This window comes from Gymnoscopelus microlampas, assembly GCF_963454915.1.
Source record: "Gymnoscopelus microlampas genome assembly, chromosome: 13".
Lineage (NCBI taxonomy): Eukaryota > Metazoa > Chordata > Actinopteri > Myctophiformes > Myctophidae > Gymnoscopelus > Gymnoscopelus microlampas.
In genome coordinates, this window is record NC_139950.1 from 13,993,429 (window position 1) to 14,015,775 (window position 22,347).

The 22,347-nt window shown below is 43.0% G+C and overlaps 1 protein-coding gene across 1 annotated transcript; it reads right to left on the reverse strand.

Moving 5' to 3' along the window:
* Positions 1-426: 426 nt before the first annotated feature.
* Positions 427-21,102, reverse strand: mcm8 (minichromosome maintenance 8 homologous recombination repair factor; the record flags this gene model as incomplete). Its single annotated transcript, XM_084076016.1, has 20 exons — positions 427-1,048; positions 2,323-2,512; positions 3,808-3,884; positions 5,196-5,405; positions 6,494-6,713; positions 7,106-7,301; positions 8,369-8,449; positions 8,692-8,752; positions 9,293-9,430; positions 13,128-13,158; positions 13,570-13,723; positions 14,855-14,929; positions 15,431-15,576; positions 16,172-16,257; positions 17,124-17,322; positions 17,823-17,920; positions 18,650-18,799; positions 19,457-19,539; positions 20,763-20,828; positions 21,084-21,102. 20 exons carry the CDS (start codon positions 21,100-21,102, stop codon positions 956-958), a joined length of 2,373 nt encoding a protein of 790 aa, XP_083932142.1. The 3' UTR covers positions 427-955.
* Between the last annotated feature and the right edge of the window lie 1,245 nt (positions 21,103-22,347).

Sequence of the window (22,347 nt, forward strand, 5' to 3'; positions counted from 1 at the left end):
AGCCCCCCCACCCCCTTGAACTGTTTACTGTACTTTTTTTCCCTCCTTACCTTTAAAATGTGTATATGACGTTCTGCATAGTAGTGTATATCTGTCTGTCATTTAATGTCTCCATGAATTGAGTACGTGAGGACCCCATTTGAACAAGCCATTTCGGCTTTTTTCAATCCTATTTAGTTGACCTTGTATTGTGAACTGTACTTCCATGTGCTTTTTTCTCTACAAACTTCTAAACAAAGTATTCAATCAAAAAAAGAAGGAATATGTACTGTAGGTGGAAGCTGTTCCAGGGCCTACAGACAGACAGACAGACAGACAGACACACACACACACACACACACACACGGTTTCATTGTTTCACAGGATATCACACAGCTTAGTTAGAATATAGTTTACAAAACAATAAGCATTTATTCATCTGTCGCAACATCAGCTTACAATACAAAAAACAAAAGCACTTTTCAACCATAAGCTTTGCATTAGTATACTTTACAAAACAACAAGTCCATATTCAACTTTAAGAACATTCAAATCATATCCACTAACAATAGTGTCAAAATGAAAAGATGATAATAATAATAATCAGCATAAAAGAAGAACAACTTGCATATGTGTATACTGTATGTCAGTGGTTCGTCTTCAATAGGAAACGGTTTCATTCAGACAACTGACCTTGGTGTAAAGTCTTTATTGTACAGTAGCTGTTTAGTATAGTGGTTCTCAAAATGGGGTCCGGTGAGCCCCAGGGGTCCTTGGGGGGGTTTCATGGGGTCCCCTGCAAAGTGATTGGTAGTTAGGAGCCAATTGGTAGTTGGGAGCCAAATGGACCGTAAAAGGTTGAGAACCACTGGTTTTGTGTGTGTGTGTGTGTGTGTGTGTGTGTGTGTGTGTGTGTGTGTGTGTGTGTGTGTGTGTGTGTGTGTGTGTGTGTGTGTGTGTGTGTGTACTGTTGTGTTCAGACTGTTTGCAGCTGGTATAGCTTGGCTCCTCTCTTAAGCAGGAAACCCTGCTCATTCAGAGAACACACCAGACCTTCAAAATCCAATACCTGAAAAACACACAGCCACATGAACACTCAATAACCAAGAGTAATACTTTCAACAACTCTTGGTAAATGCATGTAACTGCTGCCCACATGAGCATACCATTGTATAATGTTATCTCAGTTAGAGGAGTATTTCAATTTAAAACACTTCTGGGGTAATTTTAATAATAATAATAATAATAATAATAATAATCATAATAATTATAATAATAAGTTGATATTTGACGCGACAACCCTCCAGTCCACTGAAACTTCAAACTCCATTTTAACCTCATTGAAAACACAGCCCTGGTTCTGGTGACTGATATTTTCTTAATGAGTGAGGGGGCAGTGTATCTTTTTAATTACTATTTAAATAGTAATAGTATAGTAAAATAAAAATATACTGTAAATAAAATAAAACAACATTTTAAAAAATAAGGTATTTGTGAATGTCTTATCGGGAGAAACACCATCATGGTCTTCTCAATAATAGTTTTGTTTAACTTTAGATTCAATGGCCCTGATTCCCTAAGCTGGTCGTAAATAAGGTGTAAATAAAGTTACTAAAGGAGGGTGTATTTTCTCTAAGCTAAAACTGACATGCAATTCAATAAAGGGTGTGTAAATCCCTCAAATGTGCGGATCACAGGTGTATGTCATGATGAATCCGGATGGCTGCCAGCTGGTCGTAAAATCTAACCACGTTCCCAGAGAAGTTCATTTGCATTGTTCCACGTCCCTTTTGGCACCATAAAAGGCAACATGAAATGAAATACCCAACTTCAACTTCACCGTGCTACCATATATCAGCTTATTATAAGCGACTTTGGGCTTATTTTTCTGTGAAGTTGCTTGTAGATATTAGTAGTTGTTATGCATACTGTATATAGGCTACAAGCAATACATTGTTTGACAAATGTTTTATTTTTTAAATGTGTTGCAAGCTTTGATCCCTGGTAAGTCCTCGGAGCAGACTTGAGAAAGAGCGGAGCTTCTGCTAAAATCACAGACAATAACACATTAGTGAATCAGACTACTAATGTACAAATTGTCGTAAATGCCGGTACGATCAAAATCTGGGCGTTAATTGCTTAGTGAATCCGGCCCAATGACTCTTCAAAAATGTAAGAATACATGTCAACACACTATAATTGGCTTGACTTCTAAAAGCTCATAATGTTAATATACAGACATCAATACTGGGATGACAGTTGGGATGTATGCGTGTGTGGGCGCACGTGTGTGTGAGTGCACGTTTGAGTGTGCGTGCGCGTGTGTGGCTGAATGAATTGTACCTGTATGTTCAGTCTCTCGGCCACTGATCGGAGTTGTTTCAAGTCAAACAGCTTCTGATTGGTCCTCTGGGCGTGTGAATGCAGTGCGTTGACCAATCGTTTCGCAACACTCCGCTGACTCATGCCCGAGCCCAACTGAGAACGCTGGAAATCGAGGCCTCCTAAACCGTCTGAGTAGGTATCAGCTAAGCTACAACATGAAGAAAAAACATTTGAGTAGGTATCAGCTAGGCTACAACATGAAGAAAAAACATCTGAGTAGTAGGCATCAGCTAGGCTACAACATGAAGAAAAAACATCTGAGTAATAGGCATCAGCTAGGCTACAACATGAAGAAAAAACATATTGATTTGGTGTGTAACTCAGTGGTTCTCAACCTTTTCAGGCCGTGACCCCCAAAAGTAATTATATTTGAACCGGGGGCCCCCACCCTGACAAGCACTTTGAATTTGAGGCATTACATTTTGTTCGACTCGGTTCCACAGATAAATATTGTGGAAAAAGCAGATCTACAAGCTTGTGCGAACTTGCAGATCGGCAAGTATTTTGCCAATATTTGACCAGTTTTTATAGTATAGTTTGTTGGTTACTTTTGATGCAGTAATGGTCTTTTTTCTGTTCTTTTACATTTAAAAAGGTCTTAAAGGTCCTTAAATTGTCACTTCAGTGTCATCTGGGGACCCCCCAAAAATGATGGGTTGAGAACCACTGGTGTAACTCACTGACTTCTTGTACTGTTCAGATTTCACATCTTGAACCTAAAACTAAATATTTGCCAGGGACAATAGTACATTAAGGGAGCACTTCACCCATTTTCAACGTATCATCATATATTTCCTCCTCACAAATGCTTATTAAAAGATGGTACTATTTTTGTCTATTAGGTCTGTGTCGCAGAGGAGGGCTGCGGACAGAAACCTGTCTACCAGCGACATCATCGGTAGGCACTTTTGGTCATTTCAAACAATATTTCAAATGGTATTTTTTTTATTTGTATTAATGCAATAACAATGGCTTCTATTTCAGCATGCTAACTTTCCATGATTAGAAAGGCTGTAGTTTATATTAGCTTGGAATCCCAATTGATGTCACTGGTAGGCATGTTTCTGAACTATCCACAGCCTTCCTCTGAGACACAGAGCGAGTAGACAGAAAAGGTGCTATTTTATAATGAGCATCAGTGAGGACCAATTATATGAAGACACTGGGCGAGTAGACAGAAATGGTGCTATTTTATAATGAGCATCAGTGAGGACCAATTATATGAAGACACTGGGCGAGTTGTCAATACAATGCAATACAATACAACACAATATAAGTACATTTTGAAAAAATAAAAACAATTCTACCAAGATGGTTAGATGAATAGAACCATAAAAGTAGAGAGAATAAGAGAGAGATGGATGGATGGATGGATGGATGGAAATAAACTCATACTGAACACACAAAAAAACACACACTAGTTCTGTGATATGCTGTTATTACCTGTGTTTCATGATCTCCACCACATCTTCTGCATCACTCTTGGAAGCGATTTCTCTCAGTTCCAACCTGGCTCTGGCCTATATGTGCGCACGCACACACGCGCACATACACACAAACACAAACACACACACACACACACACACACACACACACACACACACACACACACACACACACACACACACACACACACACACACACACACACACACACACACATCATCATCACCATCATCATCATCATCGGCGGTCACTCGTAGTCGAGTAGGACTGTCCTCCTTCTTGGTCCTTGTGGGTCTTCAGGTGGGCATATATAGAGGCCTGTTTTCACTCAAAACTAAATACAGTATCTTCGCGGGAAAATAGCCTATCTGCAAGCTCACAGAGCGTTGCGTTGCGATCAGGGCAGGAATTTCAGGGAGGCCATGAAGGCACATGGCCGTCGTTGCCCCTCAGTTTGGACTAGTGCCCCTCAAAGAAATGGCATGCCCTGAGGCCACAGTGGCCTTAATGCCCCAGCTGACTGTACCACTTTCTCTTCTGTCTCTTTCTTGTCATGTAGACACCAGTGTCTTTTGTTGAGATTCTGAATTCTCAACTCCCCATCCCCATCTTTAAACCAATCCAGTAACTTTGATGGGTGCAGGGCTGAGCATGGATCAGATTGTATAAATACCATAATTTATTTATTTCACTGCAATAGTCTACATATTAAATTTAAAATCATCTTAACTTCAATTAATTCTTTCAATTGACTCAAAATCTTGTTTTATTTGATTGCCTTCCTGCCCTGGCATTTGGCCTGTGCCCTCAAAAAATGTACAACACCAAAGGCCAAGTGGTCTTGGCCCTAAAATGTCGAAATTCCAGGCCTGGTTGCGATGCAGTGTGAGCTTGCAGATCGGCTATATATTCGCCGAATGTTGGCCCCGGAATAGGACCGCTAGGCAGTGGTTCTCAAACTTGTATGTGTCAAGGACCCCCAAATTGACACTTATTAGCCCATGGACCCCCATTTGAAAATATATGCCAGGGACCCCCATAAGAGCAGATTCTTTATACGGCTCTAGCAGTGATCCTCAACCATTTTAATTCAAGGACCCCCAGTTTGACATGCATTAGGCTACGGACCCCCATGTAATGGCATTTCTATCTCTGGGACCCCAATTTATATCGTAAAATAAATGTTAATTTAACTCTGAGAGTGTACAAATGGAACCAAATGGACCTTCCATTTGCACACTCTCATAGTTACAGACCCATAAGGATCCATTTGGTTCCTAACCCTCCTTCATTTAGCTGGGGACCCCCTGGAACTCCCTCAAGGACCCCTGGGGGTCCCCGGACCCCACTTTGAGAACCAATGCGCTAGGTTTTCATAACCGTTACCTCAGTCAGTCTGATCAGAGACTCCAGCTGTCGTGTGGTAATGGGCGTGGCGTCTGCAGACTGGCCCTGGGACCTGAGAGTCAGGTAGAACTCCTGCAGCGTCTGCGCTGCGTCCGCGGAGAGACGCGGATGGACGTACTGACGAGCGTAGCTGACGTATTTACGTAGCAGGCTCGCGGGAATCGGGTCCGCGGCCTCGGCGGCAGAGATCTGTAAAATAAAATAAAAACGGATGGATTCAAGCAAAGATAAAATCTCACGACTGAAAAAATGGTGTTAGGCTAAAAGTCCTAATCTGCGATTTGTGAAACGGCGTGAAAAGAGCCCACCTCACAATAGCACTGTGTGTCATTAACCATTAGCACAAATAAAATAATAAAATAAATCATGATGTTTTGGTAGCCATACAGCCAACCAGTTGAATAAAACACAGATTGAGGCTTTAAAACTTTGCTTTTATGAAATATCCGAGATCATTAGGGTTTTCTGGAGGTTTGAGCTTGTATTCTATTGCTACTTAGACCACTTCAAATACAAATTTCATCTTAAAATAACTGAAAATATTTTCGGTGCATGACATGCTTCCATAAAGACATTCTATGGGATCCAAATGACTGAAATCAGTTGTGGCGACTGAGAAATTTTAATCCATGAACACGCCACCTGAATGGGTTACTTCTAAGACAAGACGCCGTTTCAGCCTGCATTAAAGCTGCAATCCGTAACGATTAAACACTAAATAATAAAAGAGTATAACTACAAACTCGTACCAGCCGATGCCAATTTTATTGTGGACACAGAGACAGAAAAATGACCAACGTTTCGGACAGACCAAGCTCAGCTAAGACTAAGACTAAGCCCCTGAAGAAGGCAGCTTAGTCTGTCCGAAACATTGGTCATTTGTATGTCTCTGTGTCCACAATAAAATTTGCATCGGCTGCTACGGCAGAGTATGCTACTCTACCTGTACATACAGTAGTATGTAGAGTAACATAGGCTACAGTATGTTACACACAGTATAACTAATACATGTGCAGTGGATGGAGGTGGTCTCCATACTCTTCCATTTTAGATCCAGTGGTCAGGTCGGACACCTACTGGTTGAAAAGATGTACTGCATCTAATAGAAATTAGAAACCTCAGTAGCACAAAAATCTGACGGATGCAGCTTTGAATACTTAGAAAAATAGCCAATCTACGAGCTCACAACAGAGCGCGATGCGACATGTTGTGAGCTTGTAGATCAACTATTTTTGCGTTTTAAGAAACGATGGCGTGTACGGTTACGACGTTCGAACCTGCAGGCGTTCAGACAAGGGCGCGTCCGAGGCCTCCATCAGCACGGAGGTCTCCGATTGGCTGACGTCAGCCCTGGTAACCACTGCGCTGGTGCAGGCTCCGCCTCTCCCCGTCCTGGCCGCCATGACGTGCTCCGACAGGCGGCGGTCATGTGACTCCTCCGGGACGTCCAATAGGAGGAAGACGATGTCGAAGCGGGAGAGCAGAGCCGAGCCCATTCTAGAGAATAGTGACAGAACAGCGTAGAGAGCAAGGGTTCCCAAACTTTTCAGGCCTCGACCCCCCAAAGTAATCATATTTGAACTGTTGTTTTTACAACAAAAGGCTTTACAACAAAAGGCATGACTTTTTAATTCATTTGAAAACAAGGTAGGCAAGGCCTTAGGGCTTGTGAGGCACGCTCCCTCTGGCACGCCTCACAAGCCTCAAGGCCTCGCTGTCGGCGTCCCCACCTTGTCAGGTGAGCGTCTGCCTCCGCTGAGCAGCCGAGTTGGCAAGCCGTGGTGGATGGAATAGGTATAACCAGGTGAACCAAAGCTAACGCTCCCTCCGAGGGTCTCAGCCTGTCACAGCCATTGAGAGTGGGGTTTTGACAGACTTAACTAACTTACTTTAGATTTTCCGAGACGGTCTTGGCTCTGTTGTAGTGTCCTCCGGTGGGGTTGGCGGCAGCTATCACCGAGGTCCTGGCGGGCAGAGACGAGACGATTCCAGCCTTCGCCAGACTCACCGACTGCTGCTCCATAGCTTCTAACAGAGCCTGCTGCTGCTGCCCCAACTTATCGAACTCATCAATACAGCACAGACCTGCATACACCAGAGAGAGAGGGGGGGGCGGAATACAGATCAAGAATATTTAATATGTGACATGTCACGTAATGTTCTGGTGTCTTAACAGTAACATGGGTTATCCTTAACCCATTAAGACCTGAGGCAAGGAACCCCAAAATGATATATATTTGGCCGTAGATCTGAAAATGTTTTGTGCAAGGGACCCCCAGAAGCAAGATTTTCAAGATTTTTCAAAAATGTAAAAAATAGCAGATTAGAATTAGATCTGCTATTTTTGAATAGCCAACACTAAAATCTTGAATGACACAGATGACGAACCTTAACCCTCACCTCACAGAAACTATGCCTAACCCTAACCTCACAACCACTATGCCTAACCCTAACCTTAAAGGGATATTTCGCTTTCAAACATGTTTGGGGTCATTTTAATGTCTACTGAGGCTTTTGTGGGCACCCACAAAAGATATTTCATACTCATTTTATGGGACACGTCACCTTCCTATACAAACCCATTGAAACCTCAAACTCTATTTTAGCCATGATAGATTCATCGAAAACACCCGTCCTTAGTTCTGGTGACACATTTTCTATTTTTTTCCCCAAAAAACGAATGGAAAAGGTAATTGAAAAAGCACGGCCCCCTCACACATTAGAAGAACAAGTATCAGGATAATATCAGTTTTCGAAGGGGGGCAAAAAAAACTGTCTGGGGTGCTCACAAAAGCCAGAGTAGACGTTAACATGACCCCAAACATGAAAGTGAAATGTCCCTTTAACCCTAACCTTAACTTCACAGAAACTATGCCTAAACCTAACCTCAAAACCCTGTCCACCTGGGCGAATCACAGAGAAAAGAGAGGGTCCGAACACTAGACACTGGTCACGCCTCTGATTCCAGAATGCTGACCTGCTATGTATGTAAATGCCCACACAGGGGCAGCATTGTGCCGGCTTTGTCTGGTTCTGTATAAAAAAAGAAAAGCAATCCAGCATAATGATGGATCTTTTTTGCTGCAATGTTGCGGGATATCTGTATAAAAGGGGCTACAAGCACACACACTCGCAGTGTCCATTGTTCCTACCTTGGTCCGCCAGTACTAAGGCTCCAGCCTCCAAAGCATAATCCCCCGACCCTGGATCTCTGGATAAACTCACAGTAAGTCCTACACACACACACACACACGCACATGCACACACAAATAAGACTTAAAAACTCAATTCACTTCAGGTCATGTTAATGTCACATTCATATATATATATAAATAAATAAATAACATATAATAGAATATGAGATAATAATATATATGAAAGACAGACTCTTATGATTATTGTAATTTACATTTTACAAAGCAGACGCTCTTAGAGTGACCCAACAGAAATATTATTATAAAATAACTGCATTTACCTGATGTGGTGGTGCTGTTTCCACACACATAGATTCCTCTGGGAGCCACATTACATACTGCCTACACACGCACGCACGCACGCGCACACACACACACACACACACACACACACACACACACACACACACACACACACACACACACACACACACACACACACACACACACACACACACGTCAATATGATACCAAGTACAGTCAATACAGTATGCCCAACTATCAACTTCCTCCACTCGTGAAAACCTCCCTGATTAGCAACCATCAGGGGAGCGATCATACTGGAGATAAATCCGACCGTGTAAACATAAACGGTATCAGTGTGCGTCGCCCAGAGATAAAAAACAATCCAACCGCGACCGCCCCTTGCCTTGTAACAGCATGTTGAAAATAACATGTCTCGCGAAATGCAGGGCAAAAAGAAGTCAACTCAAGATACAGCTGTTTTCAGGAAAACGCTAAACAGGAAGTGGACGGAGGCGGAAATCTTCGGATGACGTGATCTCCGGATCCATACGAGTAGGGAATGAAAAGGGTCACTCGGGTGATAAAGAGCAGCGTGTGTGTAGTGTGTGCATGTTTAATGTGTACTCAGTGTGTTACCTGTAACATCTGACTCTTTCCCAGTCCTGGGTCTCCCACCACCAGGATGTGTGGGTCTGCTCTAACGGAGATGCCACTCCTCTCCATCTGCTTCTGTCTGCCTCCAAACAAGGCTAACGCTAGGCCAGCTTTCACTAGCTACACACATACACACACACACACACACACACACACACACACACACACATACCAGGTTTAGGCTTTAACCCATTCAAATTTTCGATTTTTAGCTATACTATATCTAACTATATAAATGGCGACCAACTTCCGCACCCTCGGTGTCCACGCGAACCCTTTTTCTACCCCTTGTTTTTCAGTAGCGGGGGGCGGGGGGGCGCTGGGCGAGCGCTGTCAGTGCAGCGGAAGTCGATGCGCAGACGGCTTTGTTGTTTAAGCCCGACTGACGCACGCTCATGAGAAACAGCAGAAATGAAATCTGGCGAAAACAGTTGCGTGCATTAAACTTTAAAGGAAACATGCAGTCTAAATATATAATAAATATCCATTTGCCTAATTCACCACTACTTTTGCGACTGTGTCTCAACGTGTTTTTACTGGTTAAATAAAGGTTAAGTAAAAAATAAAATTTGCGTTTGAAACTTAGTATTTCTCTAAATATTACACTTTCACGACAGCCTAAGTATAAACTGTTATATTAGATGAGTGAAACAGCTGTCTCACCACTACTTTTGCTACTGTGTCTCAACGTGGTTTTACTGGTTAAATTAAAAATAAAATTTGCGTTTGAAACTTAGAATTTCTCTAAATATTACACTTTCACGACAGCCTAAGTATAAACTGTTATATTAGATGAGTGAAACAGCTGTCGATACAGTCAATATAAGTAAATCATTATATGATGATAGCCTTATGAGTAACTTTTTTATAATTTCGGGACATTTTGTTATTTTGCACAACACCTTTGTACAACGAAGTATAAAATAGGGTTGATTAGAATTTCTCTAAATATTACACTTTCACGACAGCCTAAGTATAAACTGAGACAGCTGTTTCACTCATCTAATATAACAGTTTATACTTAGGCTGTCGTGAAAGTGTAAGGATCTAGGATGTGACGTAGGGACTAGGGCGCCCCCCGCTCCCCGCCCCCCGCCCCCCGCTACTGAAAAACAAGGGGTAGAAAAAGGGTTCGCGGTGTCCACACCCCACAGCTCTGTTATCGACTAAACAACGCACCGCCAGACCACATGTCGGCAACTGACTCGCCACGGCGGCCGCGCTGAATTTACGCCTCGCGTAGGGGACATCTCACTGCTAACTACACCTTTTCCACCGCGCAACATAATTAATTCTACTCACCAAATGTCGGACAAAACGGAAGGGGAGGCAGCTTCGTACCGTTTACCGTGCGCACGACCTCATCACCACAACAGCACGCAGCCGCTGCGGGGCTTTTTTCCTTTTTTTCCAAACTTTTTTTTTGGTCACCATTTTCTCCAGGCACCATTTCTGGTGTAACGTCGGGTGTTTCTTTTCACCAGCCAATCACCTTTCACGTTGCCACGTCCGTTGCCACGTCGCGCTGACGTACGCTAAACAAGCGCTGGCGTGCGCACAATGCAAACGAGCCCAAAGGCGCGCAAAAATAAGCCGACCATTGCTTACACACAAAGTCAGACCTGGCAACGCAGCCTACGCCAATCATGTGTGAGAGATCTACAAGCTATGGGGCAGAGACGCCACCGTATCTTAGCAACAACTACAGCGCTCACTCTCATTGGTCGTGTCACGCCAAGAGCAGTCTCCAGACAATGGCATCGCAGACAGCTTGCTGTTACTGCTGTAGCCATCACAGGCAGTTGCAGCACGACGGACAGGGCGCTGTGATAGCTGCCATGTCGCTAACGCTAACCTGGTTGTCATGCCTGCAGCGGCTGTGCAATCACTTTGTCAACAATGCACGTTCGTGTGGTGAATGTCTATATTGCTGCTCAGTTCGTCCATTGTAGATGGTGTATGTTTGTGTGTGTCTTCTGGAGAACTATGTCGCTCCACAGCAACTACAGTAACTAACGTAATGGCAGGACCGCCCCGTGCAACGCATGATAGGCTGCATTATGGTCATGTAGTAATTTCAGATAATTTCGCTCCGATTAGAGCAGTGTTTATCAACCCTTTCACGCCGCCCCCCCCCCCCCCCCCCAAATACACGTACTTGATCTGGGACCCCCCCATTCTGTTTGACTCCGTTCCACAAGTAAATATTGTGAAAATAGCCGATCTACAAGCTCGAAACGCCTCACGTTGACAGGCTTTGTAAGCTTGGAGATCGGCTATTTTCTACATCATTGCCTCTTTCTTACATTCTTTGCCAATGTGGCCCATGTTTTCATAGCATAGTTTATTGACTACTTCCGTTGCAGAAATGGCCATTTCCTTTACTTTCGGTTTTTTATTGTCTCCGCCAGGCCGAAAGGCATGGCGCAACACTATGTTTCACCCCCTGTCCGTCCGTCTGTGATAGCTAATCTCTCACATCGTTGACTTGATCGCAGCAAAATAACAGCCCGATGTGGAGAGTCAGTGAGAGCTGGATAAACGACGTAAAATGTGTCAAAAGGAGTCTGTACGGCTGTCGATAAATGAACACATGACGTCGGTGGGAGAGGAGATATTGTGTCTTTTGGACAAACAGCAGCGTGGTGCTGATGTTTGTTGTGTGAAGCAGCTTAATGTCAGAGTGTTTGTGTTGGAGCGCCTCAGTGCGGCTGCAGAGTTCATGTGCAACCTCTTCCAGAGAGACACAGAGACACTAGAAACTCTGCTGGGGAAAAAAAACACTGCTGGGCATTGACTTTCCTATGGACATTGATCTACACACTGCAGGTATATCTGCTACACACACAACATCAAACTACACACTGCAGGTATGATGCAGCGTTTGCATTACAGCCAGCATGCCAGCGTACTTCCCATATGGTTTCAAGGTGGGCTAAACCATATGGACCCCATGTCAGCAATGTCAGCGGCATCCACTTCAGTCCCAACTGCGATGCCCATGCAGGCTATAAGTAGCTTCTACCTGGCCCTTAGGTGGGCCCCAACTAGCCATGTTTATGTGGGACCAAGGCGGGTCCTAACTGGGTTTGCCCATGCAGGCTTTAACTGGGTTCTACCTGGGCCCTAGGTGTACCCTAACCAACCACAGTGCAGTGCCCATCGCTCCAATTGTTGTGACGTCAGGGCTCTCAATACTGCACATTGGTGGAGGAGGAGGGGCCGCAGGGCGACCGCACACATCGCTGAACCAATGGTAGCCCACGGATGTTTCCTCTGTGGATTTACAATCTGCCCCTCTATGCCACATATCATCCGCACTACAGGGTCTTCACTCACTGAGCCACGGCCCCACTGACCCTCATGACGCTACGCCACTTAAACGTGCGGCAGCATGCGCTGGGTTGCCAGGTTTGCACAGCCTGCGCCAGAAACAAGCAACCACCTTCATGAAAAAAAAAAAAACACCGAAATGGTCCGCAATGTTCCAGGGGTGTCCCCGCGCGTCCCAACACTCCACAGGGGGTCAGTGGACCATCAGGGGGTCCGCGGACCCCCTGTGGACCCCCTGAAACATAACAAATATTATTTCTTCAAATTTTTTCCTTTTTCAAAAAAACTTCTCCACAGTTTCACTCCGGCGATTTGGGTCCCCCAATATACACACGGCCACGCTGGGCCCCGTGCGCGGCTGGGGTTGAGGGGGGCGTAGCCCCCCGAAACTCTAGTAATTTATATGGCAACATAAGTTTTTGAGAAAACTGTTAGGATTTAGAATCTTAATCTCAATCGTAGTAATACGTTTAATCCAATTTACCAGATGTCCATAGATTGCAGGGCACAGAGAGCTGAAACAGAAAAAGAAGAAAGAAAGAATTTAGAAGTTAGAATATGGAGATAGGAGGTTTCTGCCCAGTGTGTGTTATAGGTTTTTTCAGAGGGTATACCATAATTATTCCCACGCGCATGGCACGTGCATATGCGTGGTCAGCGAATGAAATAACCGCTCTATTGTTAAGTTAATGTGTGAATTACTTTGAAACTCCAATGGTCAGTGTCCTCAAGACAATAGTCACACATCACCTCGGACGCCACATTATCAAATAAATAAGGCTGTTTGAACTGAAGTCTACATTATTGCTGCCCCATGCCCCTCCTCCTGCAAATCAGAAACACTTCCTAACACGGTAGAGCACACCACTGTTTCTGCCCGACAGCAACAATATTATGGTGCTATACAGTAGTAACACGTGTCTTACTGTACAACAAGCCTCAGCAGGTCAGGCTGGGACTGGATTTCCTGGATGGCGTACAGCTCCTTCAAACTAAACTCCTCCCCTCCGGAATGACCTCCAAACGACCCCGAAGCACTTTCACACGACTCCCCCTTTCCTCCTGCAGCCGACCGTGGACCTAGAGATTAAAAAAACGAGGATGCTTTTGACACAGGGATATTAAACCAAGCACACAATACTCAATACTAAAATAATAGTTTAGCACACAAATAAATGCAAACTTTGCCAAGTTTGAACATAAATCCCAATGTTCTGATATGAGGCGATCATGCATAGACATACTGTATATAAACATATCAGACTGTTGAACGAAGCATGACCTGTCAATGAACAGACGCTGCAACTAGTCCTCACTTTCTCTCTAGTCCTCACTATCTCATCACTTTCTCCTCATTGGCTGGCCTTCGTAAAAGGCCAGCCTATGAGGGCTCCCCAATCATAAATATAGAAACCTAGATACCTCATTGGCCTCTGCAGTTCATTGGAGCGATCGGTATCTCAATCACAGTGGCCCCAAATAGGCTACGCCCATCACACTTTACAACCCGGAAGAAGGGGTGAATTCGTTTCATGCGCTGTGTGAGCAACTCAATGCAAGTGGACGGGAGGCGATATCCGGTGCCCTCTCTATTATTTTTAACTCTATGATCTGACACCGCTGTGCTCCGCTGTGTGTGTGTGCCCGCAGCGTGTCCCTCTTTTTGCGTGTACAGGTCCCGTTCTTGACCCCCCGCCCACTTGCAGCCCCAACACACACATTTAATCACACACACACACACACACACACACACACACACACACACACACACAGTTAACTAAAAACTTTGCTGTCTCAGTTTGTTGAAGAGAGACACGTTTTCAGAATGCTTAATTATAGAGCTTCAGCTGATAAATTAACTACATGTAACTAAAGACATTGCGAAAATAATCATAATGCGGCATCCTGTAATGACATTTTATGTCCGATCTTGTTTGCCATTCCATGCTGCACAACTGGTTTTTGAAACGGCACTTTAAGAAACATTGTACCTGCTGCATCACGTTATGAACGCACCTGCATATGATGGCAATGTTCTTAATACAATGCCTGCTTTCACATAAACTATCTGCATATAAGTATATCTTTATTTTTCTATTTAACCTCTTTTCTTATCTCTTTCACTTTGCTCTCACTCTACCTCTACCCTCTCTAATAATTTCACCCACTGCTTAAGGGAATAGGAGACGATGAGAGGAAAGGAACACAAACCTTTACTGTTGCTCACTGAGTTGGCTTCAATGTAGAGGAGGAACATACACTGGTCCTTCTTTCCCTTGGAGCTGCCTGCCCACACAACACACAGCATGTGTTAAATCAGTGCTTCTCAAACCTTTTCATGTCAAGGACACCTAAATTAATGTAAATTTAGCCGCGGACCCCCATCACAACCCCATCACAATGCGAGGTGCAATGTGAGGGGTTGTGAGCTTGTAGGCTATTTTCACATTTTTGGCCTCTTTCTTAGGTGATATTTGAGAATTTGTCCAATGTTTGATTTTTTTAATAGTATATTTTGTTGTTTACTTTTGACGTACAAATGGTCTTTAATATACATTTATTTTTCATTTTAGAGGTATTAGAAAGGTCTTAAATCACCCTGTATACACTTATACTGTATGTTGGTTTGTTTACTGTTGAATGAGAAAACAATGTTACACATTAAGCTAATCATCCGGGGACCCCCCCCGAAAGAATTGGGGACCCCCCTAGGGATCCCGACCCACAGTTTGAGAACCACTGTGCTAGGGGGTGAGGTGGAATCTGAAGAGGTGACAAAGTATTTACCGTCGTTGGTGACTCTGACTATCCCTGTCACCGTCACCGTGTCACCGGGGACGCAGCTGTCACACAGGTCGGAGGTCAGGTGACACTCTACGGTGCGCGGGATTCGTCCAGCCTCCCTCCGCTCTCCACCAATCAGCTCCTGCACCCTGTGTCGGCATGGAAGGTAGACTCATGGACACTGAAATACATAACTGGTAAACGGAGCGAGACATATAGTATGAACCTGTGTGTGTGTGTGTGTGTGTGTGTGTGTGTGTGTGTGTGTGTGTGTGTGTGTGTGTGTGCATGGACTAAAACAAAATAAAATCTCACGACAGAAAGTCCTAATCTGCGAGTTGTGTGCCGTGTTTCATAAACAAGCAAAATATGTAAAATAATGATTATGTTTTGGTAACCATACAGCCAGTTGAAGAAATTGCAGATTGATGCTTGAACCTTTGCTTTTATGAAATATCTGAGATCATTAGGATTTTCTGGAAGATTGGATATGTATTCTTGCTAGTTTGAACACTTCAAAAAGTCTTTCATCTTAAAATAACGAATTACCGAAAATAGGCTATCTACAAGCTTACGCGTTGTAGACAGCCTATTTTCGGTGAGTGACACGATTCCAAGTCATGTTGACTATATGGAATCCAAATGACTGAAATCAGTGTTAGCGAACTGAGAACTTTAATCCATGTGTGTGTGTGTGTGTGTGTGTGTGTGTGTGTGTGTGTGTGTGTGTGTGTGTGGCCCTACTTGATGGTCTGCCAGTCGACAGTGTGTGTGAGAGGGGAACTTCTATTGGGAATGAAGGAACGGCTACGACACTCATGCCCGAGACACTAAGAGCACACACGCACACGCACACGCACGCACACGCACGCACACACACACACACACACACACACACACACACACACACAGAAAATTGTGAAAATAAATCACTACAACACAGCATCTATTCAATCCTCTATCAACTGCATGCAATAGAGTAAGTTAACTAAGTACATTTACTCGAGTATAGTACTTCAGTACAATTCTGAGGTACTTTTACTAACTACTTTTTTTTTACTTTATACTTCTACCAAAAACTACAACTCAGAGTCAAATATTGCAACTTTTTACACCACTACAATTACTTGACAGCTTTGGTTACCAGTTACTTTGCAGATTTAGATTAGTAATACAAAAACATACATTCGCCACTTAAGCTCGATGTTACCCTACGCTTTTAGATCTACCACTTCCCCCCCAAAGAAGTTTAACATATTGCGAAAAATGCGAATACTTTTATTGGTATTGTAACTTGTAAGTATATTTTTATTCCAATGCTTTTTTTTTACTATTACTCAAGTACACAATTGAATACAGGACTATTAAAGTATTTTTTTAAATTGTGGTATTGCTACCTTTACTTATTTTAAACGCCTGAGTACTTCTTCCAACAATGACTACATGTATTAAATACTCTATCAACTTCATAGCATGTATTAAATAAGTGGAATTGTTGATGATTTTTTGTACTTTTTAAAAATCTTTTGAAATATATACATGTGTTTTTTTATGGATGACACAAAAAAGGGGATATTTACTCGCAACCCATAAAAATGTATCCGCAACCGAAACATGGGTCCCACTCCCAAGCCACTGTTTGGGAAACAGTGTATTAAATCATGGCGTATGTGTGTGTGTGTGTGTGTGTGTGTACCTTGGTGGGCAGTGTGTATCTGCCATGTGGGAGTGTCACAGCCTGTGTGTGTGAGCACCCCTGACACCTGAAGGCCAGGCGGGCACACAGAGGTCTGATGTTGCTCACTCTCACCACCGTACCCCTCACGCACACGAAGCGACCAAACACACTGGCACGCAGCGTCCGCAGAGCGGTCAGCGGCTCGTAGTTATACAGCCTGGAGAGACAGGAGGAACAGACAGGGAGAGAGAGAGAGAGAGAGAGAGAGAGAGACATAGAGCATTGGTTCTCAAACTTTTTCATGTCAAGGACCCCCAAAATAATGTATATTTGGCCACGAACCCCCATCTGAAAATGTTTTGCCAGGGACCCCCAGAAGAGAAGATTTATGTTAAAACAAAATTCAAGTTTGTTAAATTTTGAAGATAAAAAAAGCTAAAAACTATTTGAGATATTTTAACATGTTGGACATAAAGAAATATGGTCTGTCGGGTGGAAACCTCATATGTCCAAAACAGTTACTTTTCAGTATTCAAATTCAAAACCCGCCAAAGTAGCAGATCTACAAGCTCGAAACGTAGCGCGTTTTGAGACTAACACTAAAAGTTAGAATAATGGAAATAAGGTTTCTGCCCGACAACAACGATATAATAACATGGTCAAAATAGGGAGGCCAGGGAGGATTAATTTGTGCGTATGTGTAGGTTTGTGTTTCACCTGGCACTGATGTGAGGTATGCTGATAATGGGCGTGGCTTCAGGTAACTCCTCCCCTTGCAGCTCTGCAGCCTGTTTCTCAAGGTCTGAGGTCAACACCTGAACACACGCACACACACACACACACACACACACACACACACACACACACACACACACACACACACACACACACACACACACACACACACACACACACACACACACACACACACACACACACACACACACACACACACACACACACACACACACGTCCAAAGGATGTCCAAAGATCCAAACACTGGTCAGAAGAAGGTTACATTATGGTCAAACCAGATGAAACTGCATGCATGTGCTTATTAACACACAGAGGGAAAAGAAGATAACATAGTGATGAGAAGAAGAAACTTTGGCTTCCCCAGATAGAGAAACTGCCTATAACAACAAGGTAGAACAATATTTGTTTGTTTTTTGCCATCCTCCAAATTGCAGTCCATGGAACACAATTTTATGAACGTGGCCCAGACGCCCAAACACAAGGACAATAAGTTGACAGTTTTATCCTAAGGCCATAATACATTCTACCAAAGGCAAAGGCTGATATTGTATGAGTTTGGAAGTGAAAGTGTCCATATAGAGATCAAATGGGCAGCCCATTTCAAGAATGGTAACTGTTACGGTATCCTTATATTTTACTAAATGTATTCATGAACAATATCTGGGGTATCCTGTAATGCATTGTGTGTGTGTGTGTGTGTGTGTGTGTGTGTGTGTGTGTGTGTGTGTGTGTGTGTGTGTGTGTGTGTGTGTGTGTGTGTGTGTGTGTGTGTGTGTGTGTGTGCGTACCTGGTTAACAGCCAGTCCCAGACAGTTGAGGATGTTGTCTGGCTGCTCATTCAGCTGTTTGGACAGTTCTGGCAGCGCGTCACACACCAACATGTTCCCTATCAGGTCCTGGAAATCCACCAGCACACTGCCCTGACGCTCTATCTCATCCTATCACGCGCACACACACGCACGCACGCACGCACACGCACGCACACACACACAATGTATGTCATTTATTTATAATACAGTGTCAACCCATTAAAACCAAACCGTGTCATTTTAGATTTTAGCTATATACTGTATATAGCAACATACGTTTTTCAGAAAACTCTCAGGATTTAGAACAGTAGTTCTCAAAAATGGTACATCTATAGCACATCTGCTATTTTGTCTTTAAATATTGAAAGTGTGAAACACCAATTTTGTCTTCTGGGGGTCCCCTGGTCTCCCTGCTCTTCCATTTAGACCCTGGTGTCAGGTAGGACACCTACTGATTGAGACAGGTAGCACTGCCTGAAGCTCACAAGCACAAGATCTCCCTGGGGATTCCATCTTGGAAGAGCAGTAAATATTTGGTCTCTCATGACAGGAGACACAGGTATAAATTAAAGGACAAGAAACTTGCAGAATGCAGCTTTAACTAGAACATGATTAGTTATTTATTCATTTTCTATTCATATACCATAAATGTCTTTCTTCACAGTTATTGTGCTGACTTACAGAATTACAGAATCACGGCGGCTAGTAGATCCAGCAGTTAGTCATACAGACAGACAGACAGAGAGACAGACAGACAAAAGACAGACAGACAGTTGAGAGACGCACCTTGTCATAAAGGTGAATCTTGGAGGTGAAATATTTTTCAAAGACTTTGATCTTCTCCACACATGGTGCGCTCTCAATGAAGCCTGCATAAAAACCAAACCAAACACACACATCATCATCATCATTATCACCACCATCATTAGCACCACCATCAAAAGACTTATTCACACGCCACAAAGCCAGTAGTCTGATATTGTCACTGGACAGAACCTTGTAACTCCATATTACATATTTTTTTTGAACTTTTTTCGTAAATAATGCCCCAACGGTGTCACGCAAATGTAGCGACTATTCCCATAGCCCATATTCAAGCTGATAAAGTGTTGCGGTGAGAGCTTAAATGCCCAAATAGGGATGCCAGGTTGAGAGTGGTTAAGAGCATGGATGACGTGGAAATAATGATGGAAATGTGACATTTATGTTGATTTCATCCAGCTGTTTTTATACAGATGAATGGAAACAATCGTTATGGTTATGCAAGATAATTGTGATAAGCTCAAAATAATTGCGATCATGAGGCAATTATGTAATAATTGTGACAGGCCAATGAAGGGCTAGTGTACAACACATTCAGTTATTCAAAATGGCATCCCTACTAGTTGCATACACATTAAGATGCTCATATTGTGAGGTGGAAACCTCCCATGTCCAAAACTGTTACTTTTCAGGATTCAAATTCAAAAACAGCAAAAGTAGCAGATCGACAAGCTCGAACACAAGCTTTGAGCTTGTAGATCTGCTACTTTTGATATTTTTGTGTGACGCTGTAGTATGATCAAGTTGTAATTTACGAAAGAACACAAAAAGTTATGGAGATAAGAGGTTTCTGCCCGAAAACAACGACAATATGAAATAGTGTCCACTTTTTACTCCATGTCACTTGTGGCAGTACCAATAAATTGCACGCACGTAAGGGAGCTACAGTGTGCTGACCTTCTTTCATGTTTTATCACTTGTTATTGTCAGACAATCTGCAAATTATAATCAATGATGTAAAGAATCTATTATTTCATCGTTTTGCATTCAATTATTCAACATAATTATTTAGACTGTTAATCTTGAAAGAGGGTTTTCCTTAATAATCTCACTAGTAGTTTGGTTATGGAAAATGCGATGTAGTGGATTTGTGGAAATTACAAAGTGCAATTACTGTGTTATTTCTTTTATGCTGCTAAGTGGAGTGGAATACTGCCAAACTAAGTTTTGATGTGTTTTAATATGCAAGGACAATAGAGCGTCTAAACTAAATCGAATCTACCATTGTCATGCAGAAGACAACATCCACACACAAACAGGTCTACAGTACCTTCAGTAAAGTAGAGGGCCCATCCTTTATAGGGACACAGCCTGTCTAGTGTGGACTGGCACACACCTAGAAGAAGAGGGTGACAGAGAAGGAGCCAGGCAGACAATGTACTTGTGACAGTTTTCATGTTCTTGATACCATGAACATCAGTGGAACTGAATTAAAGTGGATTTAACACCTTCAGCCCTATTTTATAAATTGTCTATTGGAAAATTGCCGATCACTAAACATTGTGAGAAAGAAATGTGACATATTTTACTTAATCTTTAATGACATGCCCAAATAGGGACACCAGGGTTAATGTGGTTAACAAGATCATACAGCCAGGTGGGTTGCACATTTCATCCAATAAGGAGAGAGAACCCCACAAAGATAATGAATCAGTTTGTGTTTCAGTCTATTCATGTATTTGTTGCATCACTGTTTGATCACATCCAATGTAACTTTTATGTATAACCTGCATCCTGTATGAGTTCCTCCTGATAGGATATAATTGTTATCCTGACCTGAAAATGTACTTTCTGCCTGTCACTGAACAAACACTGGGAAAACAGAGCGTTTCAAAACTTACATTAACAAAGAAATATCATTTATTTTAACTTCAATTCACTTAAAACCAGATAAACACAACACTTATGCCATATCACAATATTACAATATCCCAAATCCCAGATATCTCGTCTAATCACAATATCAATGTATCATATATTGATATATTGCCCAGCCCTAGCAACAACTGTGGGAAGACTGAACTCACCTTGCTGTCGCTGACTGTTGAAGTATTGGCCACCACCTCCTCTCCCTCCTCCTCTCCCTCCTCCTCCTCCTCCTCCTCCACCTCCTCCTCCTCTCCATGGTCTACTCCTCCCTCCTCTCCATTCACTTCCTCCTCCTCCTCCTCCTCTCCATCCTGCTCCAGATCCTCCCCTCCACCCACCTCTTCCGCCCCCATTCCGCCATCCTCCGCTCGAACCCCTCCACGTCGTCGAGCCTCTCCTGGGCTGCTCACCGCTCATCTTTAGCCTGAGAGGAGAAAGGAGGAGGCAAAAGCAGAGAGTCCGGGATGCAGAAAGCGGCTGAAAGGGGAGGACGAGAGGAGAGAGGGAAAGAAAGACAGGTTTTTGATATACAACAGTTTGAAACCTCAAACAGTCAAGTGACGACTTATTATCCACCTAAGCCCTATTTCGAAAATAGCGATGCGTTCGTAGATCTTTTATTTTTATGATTTTCTGAAATCTTTAGAAAATGTTCAACTATACTTATCCAAAATAGGAACGCTTGGTTATAAGTGGTAATAATACCAGTACAATTAACTATTTAGGCAGTTATCAGACACTCTTATCCAGAGTAAATATAGCATGAACCCTAGCCAACAAATGACAGGGTAATGGTCATGTAAAAAGAAAATAATGCAGTGCTTCAAAGAAACTAGAATACCAGACAAACATCAAACCGATCATCTGTCTAAAACAACAGGTAATCGAAATAACATCCTTAGCCATGGAGACTTCTTTGAAGAGCTGGATATCCTTTACTCTTATTCTTATCTCTTATCAAAGCCCCTTTGCGGAAGACACCATTC